This window comes from Mauremys reevesii, unplaced genomic scaffold (genome assembly GCF_016161935.1).
Source record: "Mauremys reevesii isolate NIE-2019 unplaced genomic scaffold, ASM1616193v1 Contig75, whole genome shotgun sequence".
Classification (NCBI taxonomy): domain Eukaryota; kingdom Metazoa; phylum Chordata; order Testudines; family Geoemydidae; genus Mauremys; species Mauremys reevesii.
The window spans coordinates 164,639-185,039 of NW_024100890.1; the positions used below are offsets into that span (position 1 = coordinate 164,639).

At 50.6% G+C, this 20,401-nt stretch overlaps 1 protein-coding gene across 2 annotated transcripts in view; it reads left to right on the plus strand.

Moving 5' to 3' along the window:
• LOC120394711 (butyrophilin subfamily 1 member A1-like) overlaps nt 1-4,661 on the plus strand; it is a 50,991-nt gene extending 46,330 nt beyond the window's left edge. For both annotated transcript variants that reach the window (XM_039518909.1, XM_039518908.1), the window contains 5 exons: nt 113-217; nt 1,503-1,523; nt 2,771-2,791; nt 2,921-2,947; nt 3,969-4,661. In XM_039518909.1, the coding sequence (XP_039374843.1) occupies nt 113-217; nt 1,503-1,523; nt 2,771-2,791; nt 2,921-2,947; nt 3,969-4,483 (689 nt within the window). In that variant the 3' untranslated portion in view covers nt 4,484-4,661. The remainder of the gene's footprint in view (nt 1-112; nt 218-1,502; nt 1,524-2,770; nt 2,792-2,920; nt 2,948-3,968) is intronic.
• Nucleotides 4,662-20,401: the final 15,740 nt, after the last annotated feature.

Consider the following 20,401-nt stretch of genomic DNA (forward strand, 5'->3'; position numbering starts at 1 on the left):
AACAAATCCTGATGTAATACATTTTTCTAGAATAAAAGTACACACTGTTTGTCATTCCAAACTATAGTGTAGTGTTTCTTATTTCTGAACTAATGTGGGCTTTGTGTTTCAGATTTCTTTTTCCCAAGAATGTCTCCTTGGCCGGTGGTTTGCAGTGTGACTCTGGTGATTTTGTTGGTGTTCATCAGCCTTACTCTTTTTCTGTTCATGTTAAGAGGTAAAGCTCTAATGGGGAAAATGCAGTGTAATCAGAATGAGATTTTCTCCTTAGAAAAGACCATTTAGACTTTTCTACATGAGAAAGTTACATCAGCTTAAGGTATGAAATTAAATGGATTTTGTTAAACCAATGCAAACCTCTGTGTGGACACATCAATTTAAGTGGAGTTTATTTCAGGTTAACTTAAACCAGTTCCTCTTCATCTTAAAATAAGCCTACACTTGGTTTCTACCAGTTTAGATTATCAATGGAGCCTGAGGGAGCTAGGTTCCCAACTCCCACTATAATCAATGTGGTTTGGGGGTTTTAAGTACCCTTGGCTCGAACAAAAATCCTCGCCTTATGAAGTTTCTGCTGTTTAATTCTAGTGTATTCAAAAGATTATTACAGTATTAATGAATGGCATTTCATTTTTGTTATGGAAGGCTCTATCTGGGGATGCCAGTACACAGAGTCTTCCAAGTTTTTCTTTTTTTAAACTTTGTTTTAGTTTGTGAGCAAATGTTCTGTCGTGGAGAAGACAGGCTGTGTTGTTAGTTTGGGGTTCTGCAAATGTTCAGGAAGAGGAAGCTGAACAAGTAACAGGACAATTTGCTCATTGTCTTGATCTCAGGTTAGAGTCAATTCTTAAGATTCTCTAGGAGCCAAATATCATGGATCCACACTCCAGCTCTTAAACAGTCTCTTGGAGGAACCCCTTCAGTCTGCAACACATCCAAAGGATCTCAGTCTTCCTTCACAGTAGGTCTCACAGCCTCATCACTTCCTTAACTGAGCCTCTGGGCTCCAGAACTCGGGTTTTCACACCAAGAGCTCTCCCCAGCTAGTCTACACTTAGACAGACTCCTGAACACATGCTTGTATGCTCTTCAGGGACTTATGTGCCACAGCAAGTTTTTTCAGTGACACGAAACAGCCTTTTCAAAACAGAGTATGATTTATTAGTCAACTGGCATCAATTCTTGGTGTTCCCTGGGAACCAAGCCCTGATGCTAGGTGAAGTTCTTGAAAGAAAGGATTGCCTGTGTGCTGTTCGTGACCATCTCTGTTCTAGGACAGGTCTGTGTGTAAATAAATCAAATTATACTTAGAAAGTACCCAAACTCTGTGTCACTGATTTCTCCTCCACTGGACACCCAACTTGCAAGTCCCTGGAGAGCTGCAATGGCTTAGCAGAGCAGCATCGTTATTATTACACAAGGACTCATAATGAAAAGATCCTTTTAAATCTAGAGTCACTGAAAAAGTCCCTATATAATTTTATTTATATTTTCTTTTTCAGGGAAACATCTCAACACTATCAGTAAGTTCCATTTTCTCCTGGTAGAACCAATGATATGCTTTGAAAGATTTTTGAATGACTGTGACAATGTCAACTTGAAACCCATAAGTAATACTAATTGCATAACTTGTTATATCGGTAATGGGTAGGAAGCCAATATTGTACATGTGTCTTCAGGAGGCAGCATGGAGTGGGTGACCAGGGGGATTGTGCACTTGATGCCAATGGCAGAAATGGCTCCATGCCAGTTCCATAAAAAGAACTTCAGAGAACTTTCTAGCACTAGAAAAGGTTCAGAAAAGGGCAACTAAAATGATTAGGGGTTTGGAGAGGGTCCCATACGAGGAAAGATTAAAGAGGCTAGGACTCTTCAGCTTGGAAAAGAGAAGACTCAGGGGGGATATGATAGAGGTATATAAAATCATGAGTGATGTTGAGAAAGTGGATAAGGAAAAGTTATTTACTTATTCCCATAATACAAGAACTAGGGGTCACCAAATGAAATTAATAGGCAGCAGGTTTAAAACAAATAAAAGGAAGTTCTTCTTCATGCAGCGCACAGTCAACTTGTGGAACTCCTTACCTGAGGAGGTTGTGAAGGCTAGGACTATAACAATGTTTAAAAGGGGACTGGATAAATTCATGGTGGCTAAGTCCATAAATGGCTATTAGCCAGGATGGGTAAGAATGGGGTCCCTAGCCTCTGTTCGTCAGAGGATGGAGATGGATGGCAGGAGAGAGATCACTTGATCATTGCCTGTTAGGTTCACTCCCTTTGGGGCACCTGGCATTGGCCACTGTCAGTAGACAGATACTGGGCTAGATGGACCTTTGGTCTGACCCGGTACGGCCGTTCTTATGTTCTTATGGGCTGGTGGCAGCCCAGGATCGAAGTGAGGATGTGGTCACCTGGGTCAGGATTCTGTGCACCCAGTGCCCACAGCCCTGGCATGTAGGTGAGGCATGTGAGTTATAAGTGTAACCTTTAACCCAGCTCAAGGCTGGCATAAAGGCCACAGAGAGTTTTGGGCTGCCGTCTGCTTTCCTTATAGAACTGCACTTGGTCAGACCCCTAATGCAACTACACCAGTGTGAAAAGTGACTTGCACTGGTGTGGCTTATCCTGTGTCCAATCCCTAGGATTGTACTGATGTAAAACAATGCACAGTAGACAGGCCAATTGATCAGTGACTGGGGAGCAGGCAATGGTTAATTTCACCCAGGAGAAGCTTTTACAGGATGTACTTTTGTTTCTGTTTGTTATTTAGGTAAACTTCAAGTAGACCTAGGTAAGGGCATTTTTTTTGTTGTTTTGTTTTGTTTCTGTCTGTGATGCAGCCTTTTCTGTGATAATGAATCCTATTGATGCTGAATTTGTCTGGCTTAATTCTCATCCCCATCTATCTGTTTGCTTCCAGAGTGGAGGAGATCCCTAAGTGATGCAGGTAATTACAACTCATATTTAATCAATGGGAGATCCTACTCCCTTTCACTGCACACAAAAAAACAAGGAAGAAAGTGTAGTATAATATTGTCCCTGTTCAGAGAAGACGGAGTCCTGAGGTTCAAAGGAGGAGAGGAAAGGACTACCACAACATGCCTTCCTTATACATTTCTCCCATAATCCTGCTCCAAGTGACTGAGCAGTTATTGTCCGTTAGGATCCCAGTCCTGGTGTCAGGTAGAGGAACAAGAGTGACCAGCCCCAAGAGTTCAAACCAAGGAGTAACTCTACTCAGACTTCAAATTCTGCATTTTTCTTTTCTCTCTTTTTTCCTCTCTCCACCAAATCCCAACTTTCTGCTGTTTTTAATCTTCCTTGCCACCTTCTTCTTCATGAAGTAATTTCCAAACCCTCTTTCTCCTCTCCGCACCCCTAACTTCCATCTCTTGTAGAAGGTACTTGCTTCTAAATCAAATCCCAATTTTAAAAACTGAAACCTGGACTGATCATTCTCATTGGCTGGCCATGATGACTAGCTACAGAATTTTAGTTTGAGATTGAGTGAAATCTTTTCATTCTCTACAGAGCTCAGATACATGGCAGGATGGAGCAGGCATCATGCTGGCATCAACAAGAGAGAGCCAAGGTTTTAAAATGAAGTGAGGGAGGGCATATCAGGGAAAAAATAATTGTGACCATGTGAATATGAGTGGAAATCTACTGGGGCTTCGTTATGATTCCAGGGTCTCTAGTCTCCATCAGGGGAAGAGCAGGATGAGAAACATTTGGAGTCTCAGTCTCGGCTCAGCAAATCTTCTTGCTCTGTCACCTCCCTGAAGAGTGACTCTCCCCTGCACTGGGCTGACATCTCAGAGCTGCTCCCTGTCAGAGTTGGGTACATCCTGGAGGAAGGAGATTCCCTGAGTCACTCTCCAGATGGGGCAGATTCTGTCACTGACACCATCAAACCCTCCCCCAGGGCCAAGCTCTGCCCCTAACGCTCTGATTCTCTCTCCCCCCAGCGAATGTGACTCTGGATCCAAACACGGCTCATCCCGAACTAGTCCTGTCTGAGGATCGGAAAAGTGTGAGATGGGGAGACACACCGCAGGATCTGCCCGACAACCCTGAGAGATTTGACACTGACTTCTGTGTGCTGGGCTGTGAGGGATTCACCTCGGGGAGACATTGCTGGGAGGTGGAGGTGGGGGATGGGCGATTCTGGGCAGTCGGGGTGGCCAGAGAGTCTGTGGGGAGGAAGGGATGGATCAGCCGTAGCCCTGAGGGGGGGATCTGGGCTGTGGAGCGGTGGTGGGGTCAGTTCTGGGCTCTCAGCTTCCCTGCAACCCCCCTGCCCAAGCGCCGGGCCCCCAGCAGGATCCGGGTTTATCTGGACTGTGACTGGGGGCAGGTGACATTTATCGATGCTCGTGACGGGGCCCCGATCTTCACTTTCCTGCCGGGCTCCATCCCTGGGGATAGAATCCAACCCTGGTTCCAGGTGTGGGCGGAATCCCGGCTCCGACTGCATCCCTGAGACACAGCAGAGGGGGGAACCGGAAATCAGCCTCTCTAGCCTCATGGACCCCAGTCTCTACGATCTTGGAGGACTCCCATCTACCCAACCCCTGGCTCCTCATCTCTATGGCCCCTGGAAGCTCCTTCTCCTCCCTCCCTTCAGCCCCAGGGATTATTCCGATTTTACATAAACCGGTTTAGCAAAACAGATTGTATAAAATCGAGTGTGCGCGGCCACACTAAACACATTAAATTGGTGGTGTGCGTCCACGGTCCAAGGCTAGCGTCGATTTCTGGAGCGTTGCACTGTGGGTAGCTATTCCGTAGCTATCCCATAGTTCCCGCAGCCTCCCCCGCCCCTTGGAATTTCCGGGTTGAGATCCCAGTGCCTGATGGGGCAAAAATCATTGTCGCGGGTGGTTCTGGGTAAATGTCGTCAGTCACTCCTTCCTCTGGGAAAGCAACGGCAGACAAGCATTTCACGGCTTTTTTCCCTGGATTGCCCTGGCAGATGCCATAGCATGGCAATCATGGAGCCTGTTTTGCCTTTTGTGACTGTTACCATATGTGTACTAGATGCCGCTCACAGAGGCGACTGAGCAGCGCTACACAGCAGCATGCTTTTGCTTTTGCATGACAGCAGAGATGGTTACCAGCCATTCTGTACCATCTACCATACCATAAATTGGTAATAAGATGATCATGGTTACCAGTCCTTTTGCACTACACCATTTACTGCTGTCATAAGTGAGATCAGCCAGGGGCACAAAAGCCAAAATTGGGAATGACTCCCTGAGTCAATCCCTCCTTTTTGGTATCTAATAATAGAATCAGTCCTGCCTAGAATATGGGCAAGTATACTAGAGAACCACTGTATCATAGAACCAGAGAGCACAGCTGCTCTCTGTGTCAAATCCAGCAGAAATTATGAGCTGTATGCTATTCACAGGGGGTGCTCCTGCAACAACCCCACCTGTTGATTCTGTTCTTCCCCCAGCCTTCCTGGGCTACCGTAGCAGTGTCCCCCCACTTGTGTGATGAAGTAATAAAGAATGCAGGAATAAGACACAGTGACTTGTTAGTGAGAAATGAGTGGAAGGCAGCCTCCAGCTACTATGATAGTCCAGACAGGACAGTAAGGAGTGTGGAGGAGAGGAGCCCAGCATCCCACTGCTAGTCCAGGGACAATTGAATCTTTTCTTTACACATGAAGGGTGGGGGCTGATGGAGCTCAGCCCCCTGTTACTATGATGAAGATGGTTACCAGCCATACTGCACCATCTACCAGGAAAAATTAGGAGCTTTTTACACAGGCGCCCATGATAGACCTCACGGAATGCTAGTCGGCATGGTTACCAGTCCTTTTGCACTGCCCCATGTGCCAATAGGCTGATGATGATGATGGATATCAGCCATATTGCACCATCAGCCACCCATGGCGGGGGCGGGGGAGCAAGGATGTTGGTGTTGACTGCTGCAGCATTGTGTCTATCTGCAGCATTCAGTAAAGATAGGGTGACATGTAAAAGAGTCAAGAGAGGATTGTTTTCCCTTTCACTTCTGGGGGTGGGGGGGGGTGCGTAAATTGCCAAGCTATGCCCTGAACCACCGCGGACACTGTGTTTGACCCTAGAAGCATTTGGAGCTCAGCCAAGAATGCAAATGCTTTTCGGAGACTGCAGGCACTGTGGGATTGCTTGAGTGCTCCAGTCCCCGCTCCAGTCCCCCCTCCATGAGCGTCCATTTGATTCTTTGGCTTTCCATTACGCTTGTCATGCAGCGGTGCGCTGAGTCCCTGCTATGGCGTCTGTGGGGAGTTTTTTTTAAAATGATTTTGAATTTCGTCTTCTGTAACGGAGCGCTGATAGAACAGATTTGCCTGCCCTTACTGCGATCACATCCACGTGGTCCGTGCTGGAGCGCTTTTTTTATTTTGATTTCGGACTGCATCGCCACCCGTGCTGATCGGAGCTCCACGCTGGGCAAACAGGAAATATTCAAAAGTTTGTGGGGCTTTTCCTGTCTACCTGGCCACTGCATCTGAGTTCAGATTCCTATCCAGAGCGGTCAGTGGTGCACTGTGGGATACCGCCCGGAGGCCAATACCATCGATCTGCGGCCGCACTAACCCTAATCCGATATGGTAATTCCAATACTAGCGCTACTCCTCTCATTAGGGAGGAGTACAGAAACCGGTTTAAAGAGCCCTTTATATCGATATAAAGGGCCTCTTAGTGTGGACAGGTGTGGCGTTAAATCAGTTTTATGCTCCTAAAACCAGTTTAAACGTGTAGTGTAGACCAGGCCCCAGTGAGAAACCTCATCGCCCTGCTGGGCCTGGGGTGTTTATCAAGGAGTCTTTCCTTCCTAATGGCTGCACTTCATCACTGCTCAGTGCTGCTGTGGGGGTGGCAGCCTGGTCTAGCTGTTCGGGCACTGGACTGGGCCTTCGGATACCTTGGTTGTATTCCCAGTTCTGCCACTGACCTGCTGCATGACCTTGGACAAGTCACTGCCCTCTCTGTGCCTCAGTGTCCCTCCCCCACCCTTTGTCTTGTCTACTTTGTCTGCAACCTGCTGAAGGTGGACATTGTCCCTCATTGTGTTTTATGCAGGGCCCAGATCTCATCTGGGGGCTGTGGGAGCTGCTGTGATCCAAATATAACTAATAAGTTCTATGATACAAATCAGTAACAACATCAACAGCTTGTAACTTCCCCATCTCCAGCCTGAAGGCAGCACTCTCATAGACCAGCCTGCAGCTCTTGTGATTCAAGCCTCACTGATCATTTAACAACTTCCGTTCTGTAAAAAGCACAGGTGCCAACTTTCCAATGTGTTGGTTAGGGGAGAGGGGCTCGCCCCGTCCCCACTCCACCCCTTTCCCAAGGCCTCACCCCAACTCTGCTCACACCATTCTGCCCTGTCCCCTGAGGGCACCACTCCTTACTCCTCCTCCTCTCCCGCCAAAGCCCCCTGAGCTCGACAGCCGGGAGGCCCGGGGCAGGGCCGCCCAGAGGTGAGGCACTGATCAGCAGGGCCTGCCAGCAAGACACACGCGGTCAACTCCTATGGTAAAAAAGTTCTCTTATTTCCCCAATGGAAGCTGGGTTTGACAAGGATTCAGCTTCTCAGATAAGTCTCCCGTGTCAGGTACCTTTAAAGACTGTTTTTTCCCCTTCTTGCCACACTTCTAGATAATTTATTTTTCAATAGTATTTCCCACACAACAAAGGCTTTGGAGAGCTGAATGATGCAGATATACATGTAACAGGCAGCTTCCCGTGAACCCATTAAATTTGGCAGCAATTCCCTAACTTGTACTCCTCGGCAGCTTCCTTTATAGGAACCATTGTGTGAGCTCTGTGTGCCTGGGATCTGTCACACACCACACAGATGGGGGTTTGAGCCTCTTCACAGAACAGTTTCAGCACCTCCTGGTGTTCCCCACACACCCCATCTCCTTTTGTTGCCTGTAAACTCAGCCCTTTGGCTATGTCTACATTTGCCAGCTGCCTGTTGGGACTGAGGTTTCTCTGCTGCACAGTTTCTCTGCACTGAGGCAGGAGGCGGCTGTATCTGATCCCTCCCAGCACTGGCTGATGCAGGCTCTGCAGAAATTGTGCCCACATTCTAGAGTGACAGGTGTGATGAAGTGGGAATGTTCTTAATGTTTTCTCTGAGTAGTGTGTGAATGCATAAGTTTCCCCTATGCATTTCTTAAGTATCTAGGTGATGGGATAAGGGGGTGTGATTGTTGCAGAGCCCCAGAGGGCAGGGGTGTGCAGGGGTCTGCACAGAGAATGGCCGACACCCTGTCTCCTGGCAATTGATAGCCTGGGCCCCTCCTCTGCAAGGTGCCAACTGAAGGTGTTGGAGAAAAAAGAAGTCAGGTGGCCTCCTTGCCCGGGAAAGAGACAATGGCCAGAGGGGAGGGGCTGGAGGGAGTTTCAGTTTGGAACTGGCTGGGGACATGTGGGGAGGCCCAGGACCTGGGTAAGGACTCTCCACCCTCCAAGATGGACCTGACTGAGGGGTCCTGTTTTCTGTACCTACAAGCTCTGTTTTAGACCGTGCTCCTGTCATCTAATAAATCTTCTGCTTTACTTCCTGGCTGAGAGTCACAGTGAATTGAAGGAAGTGGGGGGTGCATGACCCTGACTCCCCAACACTCCATGCCAACTGGTGGAAGCAGTGGGATCTACTGCACCCCGTGGATGGAGTTTCCTGCAGTAAGTGACTGGGGAGCAGTGAAACGAAGGGGGATTAATGAGAACCAGGTGTGCTAAAGGCTGAGAGAGCAGTGGTTTCAGGTGGCAAAGGAGCTACGCTTAACTCCTGGTAGTGTGTGACCAGCAAGAATGACTGTTGCAGTAATGGGGTCCCTCTGGGGACTGCAATGAGCAGTTCCAGGGATAGAGGAGTGTGCGGCTTCACCCTGGGAGAGAGGTGGTGACTTTGAGAAGGGCTGGCACACTAGGAGTTCTTCCTGGAAACCGTGGGGAGCTGACAGCACACAGGCCTGTGAGTCCACAACAACTTGGTAACAGCAAAGTGATGGCCTATCACCATCTCCTTAAGAAGGACATTGTAAACCTGTGCAAAAAGAGAGGGTTATACATTGAAAAGTTCACCAAACCACAGTGGAAGATGGTGACCACTCTAAGGAGCAGATTCCTGACCCAAATGGGGCTACAAGAAGATGTGGGAGCAGCTGGAGCAGTAGCCAGGCATCCCCAAGACTCCTGTCCCCAACCAGATAGGGGGTCTTCAAGATCGGGTTCCCCATCAGGGGATCTGAGAAGGATGGGATTGGAGCTGAGTCTGAGAGAGCTGGAGGACAGTGAGAAGGAGCGAGAGGACTGTGAAAGCAGGAGCCCAAGAAAGAGCTACAGGAGAAGCAGCAGCAGCATGAACTGGTGATGGTGGAGTGAAGAGGCATAGGGGGACTTCCCGGGGGTGAGGGAACCTTGATACTAAATTGCTGCCCCTGGTTAAGGAGGGAGAGGATGTGGATGCCCACCGTATTGCCTTCGAGCAGGTGAATGATTTGAACCAGGGGGACCCTGCAGAAAAGCCCTGGTATCTAGCTCCCTTGCTGGGTCCCAAGGCCATAGACACTCTCAGCCAGACGTGTGGGGTGGTGGACAGGCTCCCACTCCCATAGGCGGCAGGTTTGTATAATTTTTGGTGGTGCCCAAAATGATGGTCACCCCCCCCCCGCTCTCGCCCTGTAAGCCAATATAAAATGAAGCTACAACGCGTCGGCACCACAAGATTACAAGGGTCAATTAAAAGTGGAAAGTCAGAAGCAGCACTTGCCTACTTCAATATACGGTATTAAATTTTGCTGCACCTGTTTTGACAAAGTGGGAATGTTCTTAATGTTTTCTCTGAATACTGTGTGGGTGCCTCAGTTTCCCCTGCAAGGTGCCAACTGAAGGTGTTGGGGACAAAGAGATCACGTGGCCTCCTTGTCGAGAAGAGACACAAAGGCTAGAGGAGGGAATGTCAGTTTGGATCTGGCTGGGGAAATGGGGAGAGGCCCAGAACTTGGGTCTAGGCCAGGGGTGGGCAAACTTTTTGGGGCGAGGGCCACATCTGGGTGAGGAAATTGTATGCAGGGCCAGGGCAGGGGGGGGTGGAGTGTGGGATGTGGAGGAAGGGGCTCAGGACAAGGGATTGGGGCAGAGAAGGGGTGCAGAGTGTAAGAGGGGGCTCAGGGAAGGGGGTTGGGGTACAGGAGGGGTGCGGAGTGCAGGACGGGGCTCAGGGCAGGGAGTTGGGGTGCACGGGGTGCAGGGTGCAGCAGGGAGCTCAGGGCAGGTGGTTGGAATGCACAGGAGTGCAGAAAGGGGCTCAGGGCAGGGAGTTGGGTGCAGGAGGGGTGCGAGGTACAGGCAGAGGGCTTAGGGCAGGAAGTTGGGGGGTGGGGGGCAGGAGGGGTTTGAGCTCCAGCCCGGTGCCGCTTACCTAAAGTGGTTCTGGGGTGGCAGTGGCGCACACCAGGGCCAAGGCAGGCTCCCTGCATGCCTGCCCTGTCCCCACGCCACTCCAGGAAGTGCTGCGGCCCCTGGGGGGGGGCAGAGGGCTCTGCGTGTGCACATGGAGCCCTTTGCCTCCCGGCCCAGGGACTGCTTCTGAGAGCAGCGCCGGGCCCGCAGCACCACCAGGGGTAATCCCGCGGGCCGGATCCAAAGCCCTGAAGGGCCGGATCCGGCCCGCGGGCCGTAGTTTGCCCATCCCTGGTCTAGGCTTACCACCCTTCAAGATGGACCTGACTGAGGAGTCCTGTTTTCTGTACCTACAAGTTCTGTTTTAGACTGTGATCCTGTCGTCTAATAAACTTTCTGTTTTTACCGACTGGCTGAGAGTCACGTCTGACTGCAGAGTTGGGGTGCAGGGACCTCTGGTTGCCCCAGGACCTACCTGAGCACACTCGTGCGGAAAGCGCATAGTGTGGAAGGGCTTGCTGAATGCTCCGAGGTCAAACCCAGGAAGGTGTAAGCTTCTTGCCCTGGAGATAGTACGCTCAGAGAGAGGAGGCTCCCCCAGAGTCCTGACTGGCTTTGTATGGAGTAGTTCCAAAGCATCCCCTTCCACACCATGCGTTTCTTGGAAGTCCGCACAGGCACTGCCACTCTGTCCTCTGGCCTTTGTCTCTTTTCCAGGCATTAGGAGGCCACCTGATCTCTTTGTTCCCCAACACCTTCAGTTGGCAGCTTGCAGGAGAGCGGCCCAGGCCATCAGTTGCCCAGAGACAGGGTTTCGGCCATTCTCTGTGCAGATGGCATCACACTGGCCTCTAGGGCTCTACAACAATCACACCCCCTTATCCCACCATCTAGATCCTTGAGAAATGCATAGGGGAAACTGAGGCACAGACACAGTATTCAGAGAAAACATTAAGAACATTCCCACTTTGTAACACCTGTATATGACTAGTTATATACTTTAAAGGGGTGTAAAATAATCAAGTATTGTGCTAAACACAATGATATTCCAAACTGACCACCAAATTTAAGTTGCACGTTTTTCCCCTCAGGTGAGGGCTCTGGGGTGGGGCTGGGGATGAGGGGTTCACAGTGCAGGAGGGTGCCCAGGGTTGGGGTGCTGGGGGCGCAGGCTCTGGGGTGGGGCAGGGCTGGGGATAAGGAACTTGGGATGCAGACAGGCTGCCCCAGGGCTAGGGCCAGAGAGGACTCGCCACCCCCGCACCCCGTTACTGGCAGCAGCAAGCTCCAGGGGAGGGACCCCTCCTCTCCCCTCTCCCCCCCCCCCCGCAGCACACTCACTCTGTACCACAGTCACTGCACATGCTCCTAGGGACTCTCTTAGGTCCAGAAAGCCCACTCGCCTCCCCTATGGTGGGTACCGGGTGTCACGGAGTCCCTGGGCGATGCTCTGGAACTGCTCCTCACAAAGCCAGTCAGGAGGGGAGCCTCCTCTCCCTTGGAGCAGACTTTTTCAGGGCAAGAAGCTCACACATCTTCACCTCCTGGGTCTCTCCTTGGAGCATTCAGCATCCTCTGCCCCTCCATGTGCTTCCCACAGCGAGCCCGCCCCGGCGGGGTCCTGGGGAATCCACAGGGTCCTTCCCCTCCACTTCGCAGTCAGACATGACTCTCAGCCAGCCAGTAAAGCAGAGTTTTATTAGATGACAGGAACATGGTCTAAAACAGAGTTTGTAGGTACAGTGAACCAGACCCCTTGGCCTGGTCCATTCTGGGGGCAGTGAGCCAGACCCCCATGTCTGCACTTCACTCCTCGTCCCCAGCCAGCTCCAGACTCCCAAACCCCGTCCAGCCCCTCCTCTCTGCTCAGTTCCTTTCCTGGGCCAGGAGGTCACCTGACCTCTTTGTCTCCAACACCTTCCGCTGGCACCTTTGCAGAGGAGGGGCCAAGGCCATCAGTTGCTAGGAGACAGTGTCAGGCATTTATGTGCACTGGCCCCTTGCTCTGCAGCAATCACACACCCTGATCCACCACCTAGATACTTAAGAACTGCATAGGGGACACTGAGGTACTAACACAGTATTCAGAGAAAACACTAAGAACATTCCCAGTTCGTCACACCGGGGTGGGGGGTTGCCATCATGTGTGGCCTCCCCACCCCTGCTGCTGCCCCTGGGTGCTGGGGGGAGGAGGGGGGAGAGCTCCCAAGCACCTGTGTGCCTCCTTCCTCCTCCTCTCTCCCTCTTCCCCTCTCCCTCCTCCGGTGCTCCAAGAGGCTGCCTGCCGCTGATCTCTATAGCCTTAGACAGAAGCAGCACAAACAAAGGAGAGAGGCACTGGCTGTTTTCTTTCAGGCAGGGAAGCTCCAAGGCGGGGGCAGGGGAGAAACCTAGCTCCAAATATTGGTGGAGCAGAGCCCTCAGCCTTGAATATTCCTGGTGCTTAAGCACCTCGAGCCCATATAAGCTGCCGCCCCTGCCCACTCTTGGCCCGGGCCTATATGTCTGCATGGACTCTCCTGGGCTCAGACCCCTCGGATCCCCAGTGGGAGCAGAAGGTGATGGTCAATGGGGAGACATTCCTGGGGTGGCGAGATTCTGGGACTGAGAAAACTGTTGCCAGACCCCAGGTGGTGCAGCCCCACCAGATGCTGCAGGGCTGTGTGACCTGGGTGAAGGTCCCAGGTATGAAGCCATTTGCCCTGCCTATGGCTCAGATCACTGTGCAGACACAGGAGAGGTCAGGTTGTCTGGTAGTTGGGGTTCTCCAAGATATCAGCTGTGATGTCCTATTGGGGGATGACTGTTTCTCTTTGGGACAGGATCCAGACCGTGCTCCTGTAATGGCCGAGGATTTGAATTTGAATTCAGAGAACCAATTGGCTGAGACTGAAAGTGAAAATGCAAATGACCTGGCTGGCAGGAGGGAGGGGCTGCTGGGCTCAGGATACCTGCCTACCTGTAACCAGATCCCTGGGGCTGAGTGGAAGGGAGAAATGCTCCCCACCACCCTGCACACCAGAGAGGGGGCTCATGCTGGCTCTGATGTTGTGACCAGAGCAGAGAGCTCGCTGCCTGCTGTCACTGGGACAGCAAGGACAGCGCTGAGCATGGAGGGAGCGGAGACCCCAGCTGTGTATGGGGGACACACAGGCAGGGCAGGACAGCTGCCAACCAGGTTTGCCTGGTCCAGATGTGCTGCTGGGAGGTGAGGTGATCCCACGGCAGAGAGGGAGCAACCAGGGACAGGGCTCAGGGTGGCTGTGACCCCAGGCCCAGCCAGTGAGAGGGAATAGGTTCCACTCCCTTCCCCAGCAGCTGAATCCCAGACCAAGCAGCAGAAGGATCCTTCCTTGGAGAAGCTGAGGGAACTTGCTGGCCACAGCGCTGCAAACCCCCTTGGGGAAGGCTGCAGGGACAGAGTCCTGTGGGAGAAGGGATTCCTGTACCAGGAATGGGCTCTCCAAGGAGCAGTAGAACTGTGGGGAATTGGGAGGCAACTGGTGGTCCCCCAGAAGTACTGCCGCAGGCTATTGTACCTGGCCCAGGATGTTCCTCTCTCCGGACATCAGAGAATCCAGCGCACCAGGCAGCAGCTGCTGCAGAACTTTTACTGGCCTGGAGTCTGTGACACCGTCCAAAAGTACTGCAGGTCCTGTGACTCCTGCCAGAGGGTGGGAAAGGCCTGGCATAAGGGTGAAGCTCCCTTGAGACCCCTGCCCATCAAAGAGGAACTTTTCCAAAATGTGGCTATGGACATAGTGGGGCTCCTCAGCAAGGCGACCCGGTTGGGGAAGTGATGGATTTCGTGACTCATTACCCAGAGGCGGTGACTCTGTCCTCCATCAAGGCAGACATAATGGCAGATGTGCTGCTGACCAACCCCTTATGGACCAGGGGTTCAATGTCATGTCAGCCCTGCTCCGGGGCTTGTGGGAGAAATGTGGGGTCTGGCCCATCTGGGTCTCTGCATATCACCCTCAGTCCAACAGGCTGGTGGAGAGATTTTATGGGACCCTGAGGATGATGCTGAGGACTTTTATGAATCAGCATCCGCAGGACTGGGACAAGTACCTGCCCCACCATACAACATAAACACTAACCCAGGAACCTATCCTTGCAACAAAGCCTGATGCCAGCTCTGTCCACATATCTATTCAAGTGACACCATCATAGGACCTAATCACATCAGCCACGCCATCAGAGGCTCGTTCACCTGCACATCTACCAACGTGATATATGCCATCATGTGCCAGCAATGCCCCTCTTCCATGTACATTGGCCAAACCGGTCTCTGCGCAAAAGAATAAATGGACACAAATCTGACATCAGGAATCATAACATTCAAAAACCAGTGGGAGAACACTTCAACCTCTCCAACCACTCAGTGACAGACTTGAAGGTGGCAATTTTGCAACAAAAAACTTCAAAAACAGACTCCAAAGAGAGACTGCTGAACTCAACTTAATATGCAAATTCGATACAATTAACTTAGGTTTAAACAGAGACTGGGAATGGTTGGGTCATTACACTAATTGAATCATTTCCCTATGTTAAGTTCTCTTCACACCTTCTATGGGTCATCTCAATTATCACTTCAAAGGTTTCTTTTCTCCTGCTGATGATAGCTCATCTCAATTGATTGAATTCTTCCAGTTGGTATGCCTACTTCCACCTTTTTCATGTTCTCTGTATGTAAAAATAGCTCCTGTCTGTGTGTTCCATTCTATGCATCCGAAGAAGTGAGCTGTAGCCCACGAAAGCTTATGCTGAAATAAATTTGTTAGTCTCTAAGATGCCACAAGTACTCCTGTTCTTTTTGCGGATACAGACTAACATGACTGCTACTCTGAAAAGTATCAAACATTTGTTTCTGATACCATGTTAAAGCTCAAGAACTGATACCTCAAAGTTTGGGATTGGGAATATCTTGCTGTATTAACTCCTGATTGTTCTAGATTTACATAGAAACTTAAAATGTCACTTTAATTGGAGTTTCTATATTTTTTAAATCTTTCATTATATAGGAATTAGATACAGTGCTCCTGTCAGCTAATTCCTAAATTATGATGTGCAAAAAATCCTAGAGTTTTCAAGTGCCAAAGCAGCCCCTGGAATCACGATTAAAGTTGCCTCTCACCCCTGAAAAACTAGAATGAAGCCCCTGGTGAACCAGGAGTGGCCAGAGGACTGTGGAAAGGCCGTGGGCTCTGGCAAGATGCAACCCACTATCAGGGTTGCCAAACCAGTGCCTCATTTCTTCTGGAGCTGAGCTTTGGCACCTCTTTCTATAGAAATTAAGCACTGGGGGGAGGCAGTGGAGCCCTGGAGGTGATTCAGGGGGAAGCCCAGGAAGACTGTAAGGACCAGGGGTGTTGGAGGAGGTGCCATTCTTATGTTCTTATGTATGTTCTAAAATGAAAGCCTCTTACCGGGCACCTCCTCTGGGGTTTGTCCTTCCCAGGGTGACCAGATCACCACACTAAAATATCTGGACACATGGGGTGTCATCAGCTGTACCCACAGTCCACCCGCTGCTCCTCCCAGGCTCCGCCCCCACTCTGCCCCAGGTCCTGCCCCCTTCCCGCTCGGCCACCCGCACCGTGGCTTTCCTCATCCCCTGGCCCGCCTCTGGCTTGCTGCGTCCCTCCTTAGGGTACATCTACACTTACCGCGTGGGTTGATGCGGAGAGTTCGACTTCTCGGAGTTCGAACTATTGCGTCTAATCTAGACATGATAGTTCGAACTCCCCGCGCGCTCCGGTCGACTCTGGTACTCCACCACTGCAAACGGCGGTGGCGGAGTCGACCTTGGAGCCGCGGACTTCGATCCCGCGGTATCTGGACGGGTGAGTAGTTCGAACTAGGGTACTTCAAATTCAGCTGCGCTATTCACATAGCTGAATTTGCGTACCCTAGTTCGACCCCCCTTCTTAGTGTAGACCAGGCCTTAGTGTCCCACCCACTGCTCACCTCCTCACCCCCTGGCCCGCCGCTCGCATTTTCACCCCCTTGCCCGTCACTCACCTCTATGGCACTGACTTCCACTCCAGTGGGTGGGTGCTCGCCCACCCCCCGCCTCATCCTGCCCTCACCCCGCCCCCATTCCACCCCTTTCCCGCCCCTGCCCTGCCTCTTCTGCGCCTCCTCCCCTGAGCATGCCACGTTCCTGCTCCTCCCCCTCCCTCCCAGAAAGCACTAAGTGCCGCCGAACAGCTGTTAGGCCACAGGAAGTGCTGGGAGGGGGGGGAGGAGTGGGGACGTGGCGTGCTGGGGGGGAGGGGTAAAGAAGGAGGTGAGGAGTGGGGAGCTTGGCTGAAATTTTTCCCTGTGGATGATCCAGCCCCGGAGCACCCACAGGGTCAGGGTCTCCCTCCTATTAGCCTCCTTACCCAAATATCGGGACAAACGGCGTCCTGATCATACATTGATCGGGGCGTGGGACAAAGGGTTAAATATCGGGACAGTCTCAATTTTATCGGGACATCTGGTCACCCTAGTCCTTCCCCAAGCACTGGCCGCTGTGACTGCCTACCTTTCTCCTGGCTTGAGAACAGCTCCTCTGAGTGGAGGTGGGGTCTCCCCCAAGTATCGTGTCCAGCTCTTTGTAGAAACGGCAGGTCGTGGGGGCATCACCAGAGCGGCCGTTTGCCTCGAGGGCTTTGTGGTAGGCATTCCACAGCTCCTTCACTTTAACCCTGCACTGCTGTGAGTCCCAGTCATGGCCCCTTTCCATCATTATCATAATTCCTACGGCAGAAGCGCAGCTGGGACTGGACAACTTCCTCCCCCCAAACACTGATGAGGTCCAGCACCTCGCCATTGCTCCATACTGGGGATCGCCTGGCGCGTGGAGGCATGGTCACCTGGAAAGATTCACTGATTGCACTCCACACCTGGCTGAGCAAACAGGAAGGGCAATTTCAAAATTCCCAGAGAATTTAAAGGGCGGGTCTGATGGTTGGTCACCTGAGGGCAGGGCAATAGAGTTCAAAGTGATGACTAGAGTGGCTAGAAGATGCATTGTGGGACACTTTTGGAGGCCGATCAGAGCATATTAACAGACCAGGGTGTCCACACTGGTGCCAGGTCACTCCAGCTGGGGCGCAGCAAGCATTATGCTTCTTGTCAAGATGGATTACCAGAAGCACTCCAGCCACGGAGTCTGGGCGCTCTACGTGCCTTGCCAGTGTGATGTGTCGTGAGTTAGGGTGCCTAGGGCTGCTTTAATGCGCTCTAACTTGCAAGTTTAGCCATGCTCTAAGAAAAGAAATTTGAACATTTTTTACAAGGTTAAAACAGGTAAACATGCGCACACAAATGTGTCTAACAGGAGCTGCTGTAATATGCAAGCTCCATGTGTCCTTTAGGTCTAATCCCTGGGGAGCTCTTGCTTATGCTTAGAAATCTTCACCCCTCAGAGTTCAAGCATCCATGAGAAAACAATTTCTTTTTGACAAGCATTTTATTCCCTTCCCCCCAGAGGTCAAGCTGATGGGATGAGGATTTGTGCACATCTCCTCTTCATCGGTGTGTGGGGAGGAATCAGCAAAGTCTTTTTTCCACTGATGTTCCATTATGGTTTGTCTGGTGTCTATGGACCTTCTTTTGTTGGAGGGGAGATGACACCTCTTGTGGTAATCTAGTATTTCGCCCTTGGTGATGCTTCCCTCCTCACTGGGTTTATAGTCTTACAGCAAATACTTTTATAGTTACTGAGCAAACACTTAACGATTACCATATAATGAGGGATACAGATATTATAAATGAAGTTAACGCAGGCAGCTACTCACAAGCATTTCATAAAATCTAAACACATTTTCATAAATCAAATCCCTATTTTAACAAAACTAACACACAGGTGAGCCAGACTGGATTCCAGCCAGGCATTTTCAGTGAGGCCTAGGGGCCTTGGCGTAAACTGGCACTGGGTTTGCCAGTGTCACACCTGAAAGGGAGAAAGTATTTGAACAAGAGTCCCTCACTTCTCAGCAGAGTGTGCTAACCAGTAGGCCAGTGTTTCTCAAATTGGGAGGGGGGCTCACCCAAAAGGGGGTCAAAGGCTAGGAAGTGGGGGGGGGGGGGATGAGCGATCACAAAAAATATTGCAGTAACCAAGGCTACAAGTGGGTCCTGCAGGTGCTGGATTCTGTGATTTTTTTTTTACATGACCTCTGTGATTTCAGCCCCATACAGTGGGACTTTGTGTGCAGCCCCAGGCTTCAGGGCTTGTGCTGTCAGTGGGCTCAGGCTTCAGCCCCACATGGCGGGGCTCAGGCTGTCAGCTCCAGGTGGCAGGAGTCAGGCTATCGACCCCAGGCAGAGAGGCTCCGACTCAGCTTTACACTTTTTGAAAGGTTTCAACGCTTTTGACTGCAGGGATAATGATTATGTTTCATTTAGCGTGTATAATGCATCATATGCTGACTAGTAATATACAAGCCAATGAATAAGCATTATATAAGCAATGGTGGCCTGATTTAGTGGAGTCAAGAAGACCTTTGATTTTGGGAAGGAGTGCAAATGAAGCCCTCTTGACTTACTCAATATCCTTGCTAGTCAGTGTTTGGAACGGCCCTGAATGGTCCTGATGTGGGTACATGGCAAAGCAGAGATCACTGGGACCTGCCAGATATGCTCAGGGTAAACCAGGAAAGTCCCTGTCAAATAATAAGATCAATAGCTTTGCTGCTCTTGGTAAGCTGATAAACATGTTATATAATCTAGTGTGTGATGCGGAATTTCATATTTGGTCATAAATATTATTGTTATACAACAGATCAGTGGATGGGTGTTGATAAAATTAGGGAGACAGCTTGGTTGGAACTGGGGGAACTAGGAAGCAGGGGAGCTGAGTGCCGGGGCTATCAAGTGTTTGGGGCTCATGGGATAAGAGGCGAGGGAGAGCATAGGGGTAGAGAGGTGCTGCCTCTCCTCACTCAGCCCCTCTTACCCTTCTCCCTGATTTCTACAGGCCCTTTTGTTGGAAGCCTGGAGATCCCACCTCTGCCTCTGCTAAATCACTCACCTACTCTGTTGAATCAAAGTTCTGTCTGTGGTAGGAAAAGTGGTTGGGATTAGTTAGGATGTCTCCTCTGGGACTTTCCACCACTTATCCTTGTCTAGACTAAGCCTGAGCATCTTATTTATTCTGATCCCCCCATGAGCAGAGTGGTTGTTAAAGTCACAAGTTCTCCCTTTGAGCATTGTCTCCTTCCCAGATATTCTTACATTGCTCCACATAATGCTGAGAGCATTGAGTGTTTTTACAGACCAGAATTAAATAGAGTCAAAAAAAGTTGCAGTGGGGATAATCAAATGTGGTGTTTTAGCTTCTGTACTATTTGAGGTTGATGGGATGAGTTCCCTCAGCCTCTCTTCATAAGTCATGTGCCCCAGCCCCCTAATAATTTTTGTTGCCCTCTGCTGGACTCTTTCCAATTTATCCACATCCTTTCAGTAGTGGCGGGACCAAAACTTGATGCAATACTCCAGATGTGGCCTCACCAGTGCTAAATAGAGGGGAATAATCACTTCCCTCAAGCTGCTGGCAATCCTTCTACTAATACAGCTCAATATGCCTTTGGCCTTCTTGGCAACAAGGGCACACTACTGACTCATATCCAGCTTCTCATCCACTGTAATCCCCAGGTCCTTTTCTGCAGAACTGCCACTTAGCCAGTCGGTCCCCAGCCTGTAGCGGTGCATGGGATTCTTCTGTCCTAAATGCAGGACTCTGCACTTGTCCTTGTTGAACCTCATCAGATTTCTTTTGGCCCAATCCTCCAATTTATCTAGGTCCCTCTGGACCCTATCCCTACCCTCCAGTGTATCTACCTCTCCACACAACTTAGTGTCATCTGCAAACTTGCTGAGGGTGCAGTTCATCCCATCATCCAGATCATTAATAAAAATGTTGAACAAAACCAGCCCCAGGACTGACCCCTGGGGCACTCCACTTGATACTGGCTGCCAACTAGACA